Source organism: Erythrolamprus reginae, chromosome 4 (genome assembly GCF_031021105.1).
Source record: "Erythrolamprus reginae isolate rEryReg1 chromosome 4, rEryReg1.hap1, whole genome shotgun sequence".
NCBI classification, from domain to species: Eukaryota; Metazoa; Chordata; class Lepidosauria; order Squamata; family Dipsadidae; genus Erythrolamprus; species Erythrolamprus reginae.
The window spans coordinates 57,456,405-57,470,725 of NC_091953.1; the positions used below are offsets into that span (position 1 = coordinate 57,456,405).

Below are 14,321 nucleotides of genomic sequence, written 5' to 3' on the forward strand. Positions count from 1 at the left end.
AATAAAATAAAATAAAATGATTTTTAAAAAAGGCATATATAATCTGAAAGATGCCTATGAACTAAGTAATGGTTACAAGGTATAATGATTTAGACATAATGACTTTTAGATTACCTCAATAGTAGTAAGGACATGAAGTACAGCTTCCCAAAGAGCAAGGCATACAGTAGCATCACTATCATCAATGCTAAGAAGAACAGCTGGACAAACTCTTGATGCTTCTTCATTCATGGACTCAGGAATCCGCTGACAAAAAGTAGTAATTACTTCAAAGAAAGCCGAACGAACCTAAAATAGAAACAAGAGAAAATCTGAATATTTTCATGTTGATATGATTACAGTACAAGTAGACTTCACTTAATGATTGTCTTGTTAATCAACCATTCAAGGTTATGACAATGTTGAAAAAATTTATGATTAGTCCTTTTATTTATGACTGCTGCGCTATCCTCATGACCACATAATTGACCTTCAGGTAGTTCACAACCAGTGGGCATTTATGACTGTTGCAGCATCCTTTTATGTGCTTCACAACCAATTTCCAACAAGTCAATTGAGAAGGTGGCAATAAAATCACAATTCGCAGTCATGTGATGTCTCATTAACAATTCACAGTGACTTGCATAATGACTGAATGGGAAGTAATGTCATATGTCCATTGTGGTCACATTTCATTTAGCAATTGCTGGTCCCAATTATGGTTGTTAAGAGAGGACTACCTGTACTATCTCTATACCATACAATCATTTAAAATTATTATGAAAAAACAACTACCAACCCTTATTCTATGATCCATTTTCTAATAGCCATAAGACCCTAATCAGTTTCATACTAAAGGCTTTTGTTGGGGATCATATCTTTCCATCAGCCTGCAAAGTAGACCAGACAGGAAATATAGCTAGACGAACTAATTCTACTTTACTCTGAAGTTACATGAAACAAAAATCTTGCTAGTCTGACAAGTTGACACCTTTCCTACATCCTTCATAGCTGAAGAAACTAGAAAGAGTTTCTTATGAGTGCCCATATTCCTGCTGCTGGCTAAATGGCCTTTTATCGAATTGTTTCCTTTGCCCTGCTTCCCAAGGTAATTCCCATTCCCATTATATCTTGTGACATTGTAAAGCAAAGGAAGCTGAAGTAAAGACATAAGAGCACTTGCAATCAAGTAATTCTAACTTAGCTACTACTTCACTTAAGAACCAAATCTGCAGTCTTCCTCAGAGGACTCACCTCCCTCCTCAAATTTCATTATTTATTTAAAAGTCGCATTTTAAAATACAAAATTACATACAGTAGAAAAATATGAAACTATTTTAATAATTATAGCCGCCCCGAGTCTTTGGAGAGGGGTGGCATACAAATCTAATAAATTGTTGTTGTTGTTGTTGTTGTTGTTATACTTTCATTTGAACTAATACTTCAAAACTTCTTCACATAAATAGCTCTTATCCAGGACTAATATTTGAGAAGTGGGGATATAAAATATTATTTTAATCATTAGCACCCTGGAATGCAATCTTTATCACCATTGTTAAAGGATTTTAAACAATATTGCTAGTTCAAAAATTGTATAAATGCTGTTACTTTAATGAATTTTTTTGAAGAATTTTATCAGCTAAATCCAGTAAGTATGAAATATGTTTTGTACTTAAAACAAAAAAACCCAGTATTCATGCCTACATTAAAAATTCTTATTTTATCTTTGTTATATTTCAGAATAATTTTTTGAGGAAAGCAAAATGGTAAAGATACCTGTGCTATGTTATATTTCCCATATTTCCAAAATTTGTTTTGAGAGAGAAGTGTTTTAAGTCTTTCTTCCAATGACTTAATCTCATTATCGGGCATCATACAAAGCAATTTCTTTAAAGATAATAAAGAAGAGGTTATAATTCGATGAAACTTGGCTTCTCTTTCTTCTTCTGGAACGCCTCTGAATAAAAAACACAAGAACATAGTTTACAAATTCAAATTTCACTATATTTTTTCATATTTGATTTTTAATCCCATTAAAGACATCCTGAAAACCAGAATCTTAATTGTATGTATTCTTAAACGGAAAAATACCGTATATACTCGAGTATAAGCCGACCCGAGTATAAGCCGAGGCACCAATTTTTGCCACAAAAACTGGGAAAACGTATTGACCCGCGTATAAGCCGAGGTTAGAAAATGCAGTGGCTACTGGTAACTTATAAAAATGGAAAACAATAAAATTACATTAATTGAGACATGTTTTAGAATATTTATTTTAAAGAAAACCAGTAAACTAGCTCTGTAAATTTAAAAGAGGGTAAACAAATTAACAATATTAACAATAAAGTAAAAAGTAAAAAAAGTAGCTCGATCAGGAACAAAGCTAAAACCTAAGAGTTAAAATCCTTCAAAACTGGATTCCTTCTCATCATTAATTGGATTTACATTATTGTTCTGTTTTTATATATGCTGTGAGCCACCCTGAGTCCTTGGAGAGGGATTGCATACAAATCCAATTAAATAAACAAACAAACAAACAAACAAACAAATAAGTGTATCCAAAGAAGAGCTTCAGCATTAGCTGCTGTGAGGTTATCAGCATAGAAAACCAAATAGATAGATAGATAGATAGATAGATAGATAGATAGATAGATAGATAGATAGATAGATAGATAGATAGATATAGATAGAAAGATAGATAGACAGACAGACAGACAGAAAAATAGATAGATAGATAGATAGATAGATAGATAGATAGATAGATAGATAGATAGATAGATAGATGATAGATAGATAGATAGATAGAAATAGATAGATAGATAGATAGATAGATAGATATAGATAGAAAGATAGATAGACAGACAGACAGACAGATAGAAAAATAGATAGATAGATAGATAGATAGATAGATAGATAGATAGATAGATAGATAGAAATAGATACAGACAGATAGATAGATAGATAGATAGATAGATAGATAGATAGATAGAAAGAAAAATAGTTAGATAGAAAAATAGATAGATAGAAATAGATACAGATAGATAGATGATAGATAGATAGATAGACAGATAGATATAAAGATAGACAGACAGATAGAAAAATAGACAGATAGATAGATAGATAGAAAGAAATAGATACAGATAGATAGATAGATAGATATAGATAGAAAGATAGATAGACAGACAGACAGACAGAAAAATAGATAGATAGATAGATAGATAGATAGATAGATAGAAATAGATAGATAGATAGATAGATAGATAGAGATAGAAAGATAGATAGACAGACAGACAGACAGACAGAAAGATAGATAGATAGATAGATAGATAGATAGATAGATAGATAGATAGATAGAAATAGATACAGATAGATAATGATAGATAGATAGATAGATAGATAGACAGATAGATATAAAGATAGACAGACAGAAAAATAGATAGATAGATAGATAGATAGATAGAAAGAAATAGATACAGATAGATAGATAGAAAAATAGATAGATAGAAAAATAGATAGATAGAAAAATAGATAGAAAAATAGACAGATAGAAAGATAGACAGATAGAAAAAGAATTCCTGTCTAGCTCTGCCTCATAACACATTATTAGATCCTATCCAAGCAAGGACAGCAACTACCACAAAATACCATTTTTTAAACAGTTTAAATCCTTTCAAAGGAGGGGGAGGAGAATCTGACAGCAGGGGGCCTTTTTAATCCGACTCACCATTGCAAATGGCTGCCTTCTTTGCTTGAGCTAGGGAGAGGAACTACGGCGTGCGAGAGGGGACAACTCTGGCTCAAGCAATGGCGCCCTCGTGTGGTGACTTTGTCAATGACCCGAGTATAAGCCGAGGCTGTGTTTTTCAGCCCATTTTTGGGGCTAAAAAACTCGGCTTATACTCGAGTATATACGGTACTTAATTTATAGATTAAAAAGTAAGTGTTTTTTGAAGTACAATAATGCAGCATTACAATGCCAAATTTCTTTAACTACAGAGATCTATTATTACTGCAAATAACAGGAAACTTCCAAAATTTCCATCTTGTCAGGTTTAATTTCCCTTTGAAAGTCACAGAATTGAATAAACGTGAGTGCTGACTGGAGTTCCTTACCATCCTAATACAGATATTTTTTTATTAACACGTTTAGAAAATCTGCGCATTCCCAGAAATCAAAATAGAAACATAGAAACATAGAAGATTGAGGGCAGAAAAAGACCTCATTGTCCATCTAGTCTGTCCTTATACTATTTTCTGTATTTTATCTTAGGATGGATATATGTTTATCCCAGGCATGTTTAAATTCAGTTACTGTGGATTTATCTACCACATCTGCTGGAAGTTTGTTCCAAGGATCTACTACTCTTTCAGTAAAATAATATTTTCTCATGTTGCTTTTGATCTTTCCCCCAACTAACTTCAGATTGTGTCCCCTTGTTCTTGTGTTCACTTTCCTATTAAAAACACTTCCCTCCTGGACCTTATTTAACCCTTTAATATATTTAAATGTTTCGATCATGTCCCCCCTTTTCCTTCTGTCCTCCAGACTATACAGATTGAGTTCATTAAGTCTTTCCTGATACGTTTTATGCTTAAGACCTTCCACCATTCTTGTAGCCCGTCTTTGGACCCGTTCAATTTTGTCAATATCTTTTTGTAGGTGAGGTCTCCAGAACTGAACACAGTATTCCAAAAATCTGAGTGTGTCAACCTTCTTGTTAACAAGGTTTTTTTCTGTGCAGAAACAATACAGTTCACATTAATGTGAAAAGGCAACAACCTTGATTTTGAAGAGGGTCTTGAGTTCTGACCAGAAGTACTAATGGCCAGAACACGTTTCTCTGCATAGAAACCTTTCTATTAAAACTACTAGAGGTGATCTTAAAAAAAAAACCCAAAACCACCCTTAATTGTAGAATATTTCATGTCGCCTGACACAATAGACCTTGAATATCTTTCATTTCCTTTTTTTCAATAATATCTTTTTAAATAAATAACATGTATTTTTCCAAAGAAATAAAAATATACCATACATACTGTGGATCACTTAGTGTGTCAGGAGTTTCCTTCAAAAGATTATCTTGTAGTACCTGGACAAAAATAGTCAGATATTCTTAAATGGAAAAATATTTAATTTATAGATTAAAAGGTAAAAGTTTTTTTAAAGTACAATAATGCAGCATTACAATGCCAAATTTCTTTAATTTAAAATGATTTATGGTATGAATCCAAATAAATGGAACTTGGCACATTTATTCTGCTTACAAAGATTGTCTAATAATATCTAATATACTCCATCCTAACAAAAAAGCCAAATAAATGAATAGGTTGGGAAATGTGTAACATACACACACATATATATGGAACATACATAAAGAAGATAAAATATTATTTCTAAATTTCAGTTTCACATAATACAACAAATAATTTCAGAAAGGTTTTAATTGTATATATGAATTGTAATATGTCTTAAATGACATTATACTGCAATTATTGTGGCATTAGAAAAGGTTAATTAAGCAAATACATTATCATTCCCGACCCTCTGGAACCAGCTCCCCCCAGAGATTAGAACTGCCCCCACCCTCCTCGCCTTTCGTAAACTCCTTAAAACCCACCTTTGCCGTCAGGCATGGGGGAATTGAAACATCTCCCCCGGGCCTATGTATGGCATGTTTGTGTGTTTTTGCTTTTAATAATGGGGCTTTTAGTGTTTCTTTTAAATTATTAGATTTGTTATATATTGTTTATTATTGCTGTGAGCCGCCCCGAGTCTACGAAGAGGGGCAGCATACAAATCTAATAAATAAATAAATAAGTAAATATTTATTATTATTTAAATAATATTTAAAGTAGTAGTCTGCAAATCATACAACAAATTGGGAGATTGTGACTGGTAGTCTTGCCTCAGGAGTAAAACCACCTGGATGCCTTTGAGCCAGTCTCAACTGTAGGAAGACAGTAGTGGCAAAATTGTTGACAAGAAAACTGCATGGACACATCCTGGGAGCCCCAGGCCATAAGGCCAACTCAAAGGTAGAAAGCATCATCATTTTAAAAAGTAGCAATGACTGGACACCTGGTAACTACGAAAACATCTAGCAAGTATAAAAACAAAAAACTGTTTCTACTGGACTTCTTTAGATAGCCACAGTGTATTCTTTTCTGTTAATTTTAACTATAAATTTAACAAAAATTAAAAAGCATATGAACTTGAAAACTTACGTTTAAAATTTCATCTTTACAAAATATTAAGGCTTCAGATTGTTTGCTGGGTGGAAAGGCCTTTTCAAATGCCTCTTTTGCTGCTGATGCTGCTGGAGAGTAAATATCACACTGAGCTATAAGCCAATATCCCATAATGTTTTTTAAATGAGGAGCTAAATGTTTTCTGACTTTCAGAATAAGTTGTTCAAAAGCTTGTTGTGTTGCTTCCCGGACTCGGCGATCATGATCCTACCATAAACATTGGCAAGTACAAAAATAATTATATAATTTCATTATATATATGGACAATTTTAGATTACCTATGTCTCTAAAGCAAGTTTTACTGAATTATAGCTTACAGTTAAAAATATGCATAATATTAATGCCTAATTTTCTGTATGGCTTTCCATACCACACCAGAGCACTATCACTGCTTTATCTAATTCTAAGTTTTCTGTAGAACAAATAACCTTCCAAGAGGTACTAGAGAATCCTGCATTCATCTCTGACCACTATGGCAGCTAATTAAAAACAGGGTTGGTTCAAGCTTTTCCAATAAATATAAATTTCAATACTTACAAGGGAAATTTTACAATAAATTCTAGGCCAATATGGTAGAACTCCTTTAACAATCTCCGTATCTCTTTCTTTGCACATTACCCCAAATTCTTGCATAGCCTAAAATTAAAAACAAAGTTTTTTTTTAAAAAAACCCCAAAGCTGATGATTAACCACTATTACAGTATATGCTTTCTGTTATGATGGTTATTTTAAAAAGTTCATGCTTATCACCAATTTTAAGAAGCACAACTCTTGGCAGCTTTAAAATTAAAGAAGGAAAAACCTGGAATCTCAGCCACTTTCACACACATTGCATTTTCTATATCAAATTTTACCGAATTTATACAATAATTTTATAACTTTTTAACTTAGTCAAGTTCTAACAGGAAGTTCCTTGCCCCACTGTCATAGTTTGATAGCCATAAATTTATTAAAATGGTATGACAAAAATTAATGTTGTAAAAATATAATGCAATACTGAATTTTATATCTAAAACCTAGGACTGTAAGTGATAAATGAGAAATTATAGATTAATATGGGAAAGAACCAAAAAGTTAAACCTTCAAATATTGCTAAATATTCACTTTGTTTTTCAACTGCTTTCTACTGATGGAAGAGCAGAACACTGATACTCCATGCAATCAAGTGTGTTTAAAAATCCAGTTAAATGTCTTTTATATGCAGTGTATGTTTGTGTTATTTTTCTGCTTTTATTTTTTGATATTTTATTTTTATATATAATTTAAAAAAAATTAAAATACAAATTACAAATAAATTATAAGATCAAAAATATTATAGTTAAGAGCCAGTTTGATCTACTGAATAAGCACCAATCTGAAAACGAGGAGACTGTGAACTCTAACCCTGTCTTAGCCTTAAAAATTGGCTGGGTGATTTTTGGCCAAAATCACTCTCTCTCAGTCCACATGAGGCTTGGGTGGCAAGCCAGTCCATCAATTCCTGATGCAACCAATGGATCAACATTCAACTGATACGAAAAAAGAGACCCCTGCACTTACAGGAAAATGTTAGGGGAAAAAACAACATCAAAAATGTTATAGCAATTACTATATTTTTTAATATATAATAAATATATAATGATCCTCTAAATATAATATATATATATATACAACCCTACCTTTAACTTGGTTGTGACATCTCTTTTGGAAAGTTTTCTTAGCACCATACGAAAATCAGCATCTATAAGGCTATCTATTTCTTCAGCTCCCTGAATTGCAGGAACATATCCCAGGTCACTTGAAGAAGTGCCAAAGCCAACAAATCCAGGAACAGTTCCTTGTTCTTTAGCTAGCAGTTCAGCTGTTCTTCCACTGCTAGAAGGCTATATTTGAAAGAGAGAAAAAGGAGAACTGCTGTTTGAGAATTGTAAAATCCTAAACAAACGTCCTTGGGAATCATTGTTATTGAAATTTTTATTTTAATTATTTATATCCAGTCTTTATTATTAAGGTGGCATACATATTAAATTGTTAAATTTATGGCTTGCTTCTTGATTCCTTATATTGTTAAAGCAAATAAACCTGTTTTATCATCTTTCCCATCCCCGCAAAAAAACCAAGTTAAAGCTTACAAAACATTAATTTACAATAAAGTTACAATAAAGTAAAATAGTAATCGGACAATTCGTAAATTATGTTACAGCAGATTAATTATTTATTAAGAAAGCTCATTACTCATTGACAAAATTTAAGGTAACTTAATATCTGGTGACAATTTCACAATTGATTACTAATATCTTATCACCAAATTTTCCCTTCTATCAACATCTATATTTCTGAAGGCAATTACACACACATATATATATATATTTGAGTGGAACTAATTCCCAAAGAAAGTGCTATATTTAAAAAGTTAACTACATATCAGAATTAGATGGTTTTCTGAATGAATTTCTCATTGGTTAAATACACTATAATTGATATTTTAATTCCTAACCATTATTCTTTCTTCCTATCTTTATCTACCACTTTTTCCTATTTTTATCACTTGTGAGTTCTGCATTTAGAATGAATTTCCCCAAAATATGACCAGCTGGGTATGGCTTGAGAATCATGTAACAGGGGTGGCTTAAAGGTCATGTGACTGGGTGGGAGTGGCTTACCAACCAAGATACAGTAAGCTTTCAAATAGGTGCTTGGACTCTTCTTCAGTTGATTAAGTCACATTGTTTGAATAGCCACAAAAAGGACAAATGATAGACAGCATTATTGGTTGAGGAGCACAGTCACATTTTAAGGTTTTGTACTGAACCCACAAGGATCAGTATGGTAACAGATTGGGCAAGCAGCTCAATTTAATTGCTATAAAAGTTCAGTTCTAGATAATGATTAGAAAAATGATTAAAGCATTTATGGGTAAAAACATACTATTTAATTATTTCCTAGTTTAAAAGTAATTAAATATCATACTAAGGTACTAGAGAAGGAAGGACAATTAAAAACCTATCAAGTATTCAATAAATAGTGCATAAACTTACTACCCCCACTGCGTGTCCCCCCATCCATGGGGGCAGCAGCCCATTACTGGATGTAACGCTAACTATTTAAAACAGAAAGGGCAGGGTGAAATGATACTGGTTTGGCCTGGTCTGTGCATTCCAGTGGCAGCAGCCACCAGTGGTTCAAGTGAACAAGGCTCTGCCCACTCGCCCGGATGTCACCATTTTCTTAATTTTAACTCTCTGCGCATGCACAAAGGTTTCTGCACATGTGCAGAGGGTGAAAAAGCGCACAAAACAGCAGTGCGCACAAAGTGCGCGCATGAAATGTAAAGTGCGGGCCTTCAAACCACTAGGGAAGGTAAATAGATTTCACTGCTGAGAAAGGGATATAAATGATTACAGCATTCAAAATGTGCACATGACATAGTCCACAACCAAGAATTAAAAATGTGCATATGACACTGCCCACAACCAAAGAAAGCCAACTGCCATATGGGAATAATTTGTTGTCTGAATTCATTTCTTGACATTTAAAATACTTCGGAGCCATGTACTTTTTAGAAGCCTAAATATTACTGGTTCTTTTCCCCTCTTGAAAGTTAAGGCACATTTACCAACCTTAAAAAGGACAGATTCGCCAGACAGGAAAATAAGATTACAAGGAGGATGCCGCAAAGTCTTGTTTAGAGAAGTCACTAACCAACACTGCCCTCTGGGCCAGTGACAATTAATAATAATAATAACAACAACAACAACAGAGTTGGAAGGGACCTTGGAGGTCTTCTAGCTTAGGCAGGAAACCCTACACTACTTCAGACAGATGGTTATCCAATATCTGCTTAAAAACTCCCAGTGTTCAACTCCCCCCAGAGATAAGGACTACCCACAACCTTCTTGCCTTTCGCAAATTCCTAAAAACCCACCTGTGTCACCAGGCTTGGGGAAATTGATTCCCCCCGGCCATCCTGCTTTATGTATGGTTTGTTTGGGATGTACCACTGTTTTTATATTAAGGGTTTTAATTGTTTTCTTTTTAATCATTGTTCATTAATCATTGTTGTTAATCAATATTGTTGTTGTGAGCTGCTCCGAGTCTTCGGAGAGGGGCGGCATACAAATCTAAATAATAATAATAATAATAATAATAATAATAATAATAATAATAATAATAATAATAATTCACAACTTCTGGAGGCAAGCTGTTCCACTGATCAATTGTTCTAACTGTCAGGAAAAATTTCCTTAGTTCTAAGTTGCTTCTCTCCTTGTTTAGTTTCCACCCATTGCTTCTGGTTCTACCCTCAGGTGCTTTGGAGAATAGGTTGACTCCTTCTTTGTGGCAACCCCTGAGATACTGGAACACTGCTGTCATGTCTCCCCTGATCCTTTTTTTCATTAAACTAGCCATGCCCAGTTCCTCCAACCGCTCTTCATATGTTTTAGCCTCCAGTCCCCTAATCATCAATTCAAGCAACACTTTTAAATCTGGCGTCTAGATACAGCGTCCTTTTTGTTGCTGAATGCGCCGCCTTTTTTCACTTCGCCAAAAGTTAGGCAAAACTGTTCTTCTGTGTTCGAAAGCTCCGGAAAGGCAACCCGACCTGGCCCCCTCTACATAAATACCGAATCCCCTCCCGGCGGCATCAACTCGCTTACCCGCACGTTGCCTTTCGTTCGCTGCTTGTTCTTGCCTCCCATGACAGCGCCGCAACGGCGTCAGAAACTTGAGGAAAAAAGGAAAGGGAAAACAGAGGGCAGGGGTTACAGTTGGTCCCATGGACAGGAAAAGGGGAAGGCTACTTCCGGGTTAAACGGAAGTAAAGGTAATGGCGGAAGGGACGCCAATGCCTGGAGGCTCCTCCCTTTTAAGGTTCCTCCTTTAGCTTAGGGATAGCAACAAATATTCCACGTGGTTGAAGGGAGAGCGGTGGAAGGTTGGTTTAACTAGTTAGTGAATTTACTGAAATAACTGAAAGAAATCCGACGGGAGGATTTTTGCTTTTATACTTAATAGATGCTTTCTTAACTATTCTAAATCATTGTTTCCCAACCTTGGCATTCGCTGGCTGGGGAATTCTGGGACTTGAAGTCAAAATATCTTCAAGTTGCCAAGGTTGGGAAACACTGTTCTAAATGAATCGCCACTTTTAAGATTTGTTTGTTTGTTTTTGTTTTGTCAAGTACATATTGGTAGTATACAAAGATGCTGCAACGCCCTGCCTGTTAATGATTACTTCAGCTTCAACCGCAACAACACAAGAGCACACAACAGATTCAAGCTTAATATTAACCACGGCAAACTTGACTGTAAAAAATATGACTTTAGCAATCGAGTTGTCGAAGCGTGGAACTCACTACCGGACTCCGTAGTATCATCCCTTAATCCCCACCACTTTACCCTTAGACTATTTACGGTTGACTCACCAGGTTCCTAAGAGGTTAGTAAGGGGCATACATAAGTGCACCAGAGTGCCTACTGTCCCCTGTCCTATAGTTTCCTATATCTTCTATCCATCATCTATCTATTACAGTATATCTCTTTTATCTCTTCTATTTTCTGCTATTCTCTCTAGTTATATTTTACTCCTATATTTCTCTTCTATACTCTTTTTGATACATTCTACTCATATATATCCTCTATAACCTTCATTGTGTGTTATTGCGTATTGGACCAAACAAACAAATAAAAATAAAATAAAAATGTTTACATACTAGTAAGAGAGAAACATTAGGACAGGACGGAAGGCTGGTGCCCTTATGCACGTCCCTTAGTGATTAAGATGGTGATTTTTATATCAGCTCCTGTTCTTGGTAACTACTTATCCTCCCCGCTCTACATTTCTGAGTGATTACGCTTGTACACAAATCAGTACCCATTACGTTTTACACTGCTGAAGTTAGTGGTTATTGCATTTGCAGTATGTTGGGATAGCAACGGAACTGATGCTCTTTTTATGAGAAAGCTCCAAAGGCATTCTTCAGAGGGGGGGGGGGAATAATTATTTACAGATTTCAGGGCGGGGTGGGGAACATGCTGCCAAAACATTTATTGGTATATGCCAAGGTTTATTTGGGATACTTTTTTATTCATTTAATATTTTTAACATGACAGAAAGAAATCCCTCCTTCAAAAAAAAAGACAACAATACAGCGATAAAAATACATTGAGCAAAGGTTTTTTAAAAAGTGAAAAATTACCACAAACGAAAAAGATGCATCATTTTAATTGTAAATAGTTGCAATTAGATAAATGGTTGGTTGGTTGATACATACATACATACATACATACATACATACATACATACATACATACATGCATACATGGAGGGAGGGAGGGACGGACGGAGGGAGGGCACAATGAGTGGAAACGGGTGGGTTGCTGCCCAGACCCGGGGTGGGAGGGCAAATGCAGTGGAGTAGCAAAAGTGGAGCTCCATCCCAGAGCACCCAATTTGCACCAAAAGACATTGAAAGAAAATGCAGGGCATCCTCTTTGGGCAGCCTCTGTGTTCTTCCCTAAAGTGTTTAAAACCCCCAAAGCTGGCTATTCTACAAACAAGTGTCTAGGAAAAGTATAAGCAGATAAGATCTGGAATTAATTCTATGTCATCTGGGTTTCTCCTTTCCAAATGGCTACAGTATTCTCTAGAACAGAGTCTTCATAGTTTGCTGGAAAATTTTGGGAGTTGAAATTCACAAGTTTTAAAATTGCCAAGCTGTAGAAAATAAAATGAATAATGCTTGAAACCTAATGTTTTATCAAAAGCCTAATTTTGTTTGGTAGTCTGCAAGAAGGAGGATAAGACTGTTATGTGGAATGGAGCATTTTGGCATATTCACTTAGGCTGTGAAAGTAGCAAGGAACACTTTAGATTGTCTTTGAGTAAGTGATTATTTTGAGTGGACATTTTAATCATGAAGGCACCTTTATGACAATGCTCAAAATGTGCTTTCAAAATTCTAAGTGAGATGTTTCTGTCATTTCACTATTCTATAACTGCTCACTTCTAGGATGTGGGTGAATTTGATGACCTGCTTGTTTTGGTCCATTGATATGGGTATTGTTTTGAGGTTCTTGGAAAAGCCTTGGTCAAGTCACATCATCAGCCTATACCCACCTGGTCTCATGGCTGGCAAGCTACTCCTACTTGGTCATGTGACCAAGCCACACCCACATAAGCCACATCCACAGTATGGTAGTAAAAATTTTGGTAGCCCTTCACTGAGTGTGATGAGATGTTATTAGTCCATCAACCACCTCCAGCATGACAGCCCTCAACCCAACTGGCAGAGCCAGGTTGTTCATGCCCAGGTCTGGAACATGAGAGAGGTCTCACCCCAGGTGCACAAGTTATTCTAAAGAGGAGGAGCCATGGCAGAGGAGGCTCTTCTGGATAATGCCAGTTGACATTCCTTCAATGATGGAATTGCCGTAGGATTGCTGGCAGAGTTGGAATGGGCCTGTCCCATTGTGATGAGACGGTTATTCAGGTAACCTGGACCCATGCCATGCAGTGCTTTATAGATAATATATAGGCACCTTAAATTGCACCAAAAGCAAACTGCCAGCCAGTACAGCTCACAAACTGCAGTGTTAACTTGAGCAATTCTAGGGGCCCCAGAAGATGCCCATGCTGCCACAGTCTGCATCAGTTGTAGTTTTCAAATATTCTTCAGGGGTAGACCGATGTAAAGCACCTTGCAGTAGTCAGATTTGAATGGCTGAGCACAGGGACTCCTGATCCAGGAAAGCCCAGAATATGTTAGAAATTCATATGCTTCAATGAGTCAAGTCAGTATCCCCATTGCCATTCTACGGAGAGGGGCGGCATACAAATCAAATCAAATCAAATCAAATCAATAAATAAATATTTTTTCTATATCAACTTTTCCCCAATGTGCACAGTGCAGATTTGGAAGTAATTTTTCAGTTCAGATTCATGGATATACCTGTGAACCATGGAGTACTACCTGCTGTTCAATAGAATCCTGATCAATTGCAAGATAATTGAAAGGAGTTGCACCTCTTGGTTCAAGACAGAATTAAGCCCTAAAACATCTGGTCAGCATTCCAGAGAATAACATGTTCAAGGATCTTGCAATACAAACAAA

At 35.4% G+C, this 14,321-nt stretch overlaps 1 protein-coding gene across 1 annotated transcript in view; it reads right to left on the reverse strand.

Moving 5' to 3' along the window:
* LTN1 (listerin E3 ubiquitin protein ligase 1) overlaps positions 1–11,040 on the reverse strand; it is a 43,201-nt gene extending 32,161 nt beyond the window's left edge. Inside the window, exons 1-7 of the mRNA XM_070750298.1 lie at positions 10,866–11,040; positions 7,887–8,090; positions 6,766–6,864; positions 6,205–6,435; positions 5,017–5,069; positions 1,756–1,936; positions 115–288 (exon numbers count right to left, since the gene is read on the reverse strand). Coding sequence (XP_070606399.1) covers positions 115–288; positions 1,756–1,936; positions 5,017–5,069; positions 6,205–6,435; positions 6,766–6,864; positions 7,887–8,090; positions 10,866–10,907 — 984 coding nt within the window. The 5' untranslated portion in view covers positions 10,908–11,040. The remainder of the gene's footprint in view (positions 1–114; positions 289–1,755; positions 1,937–5,016; positions 5,070–6,204; positions 6,436–6,765; positions 6,865–7,886; positions 8,091–10,865) is intronic.
* Positions 11,041–14,321: the final 3,281 nt, after the last annotated feature.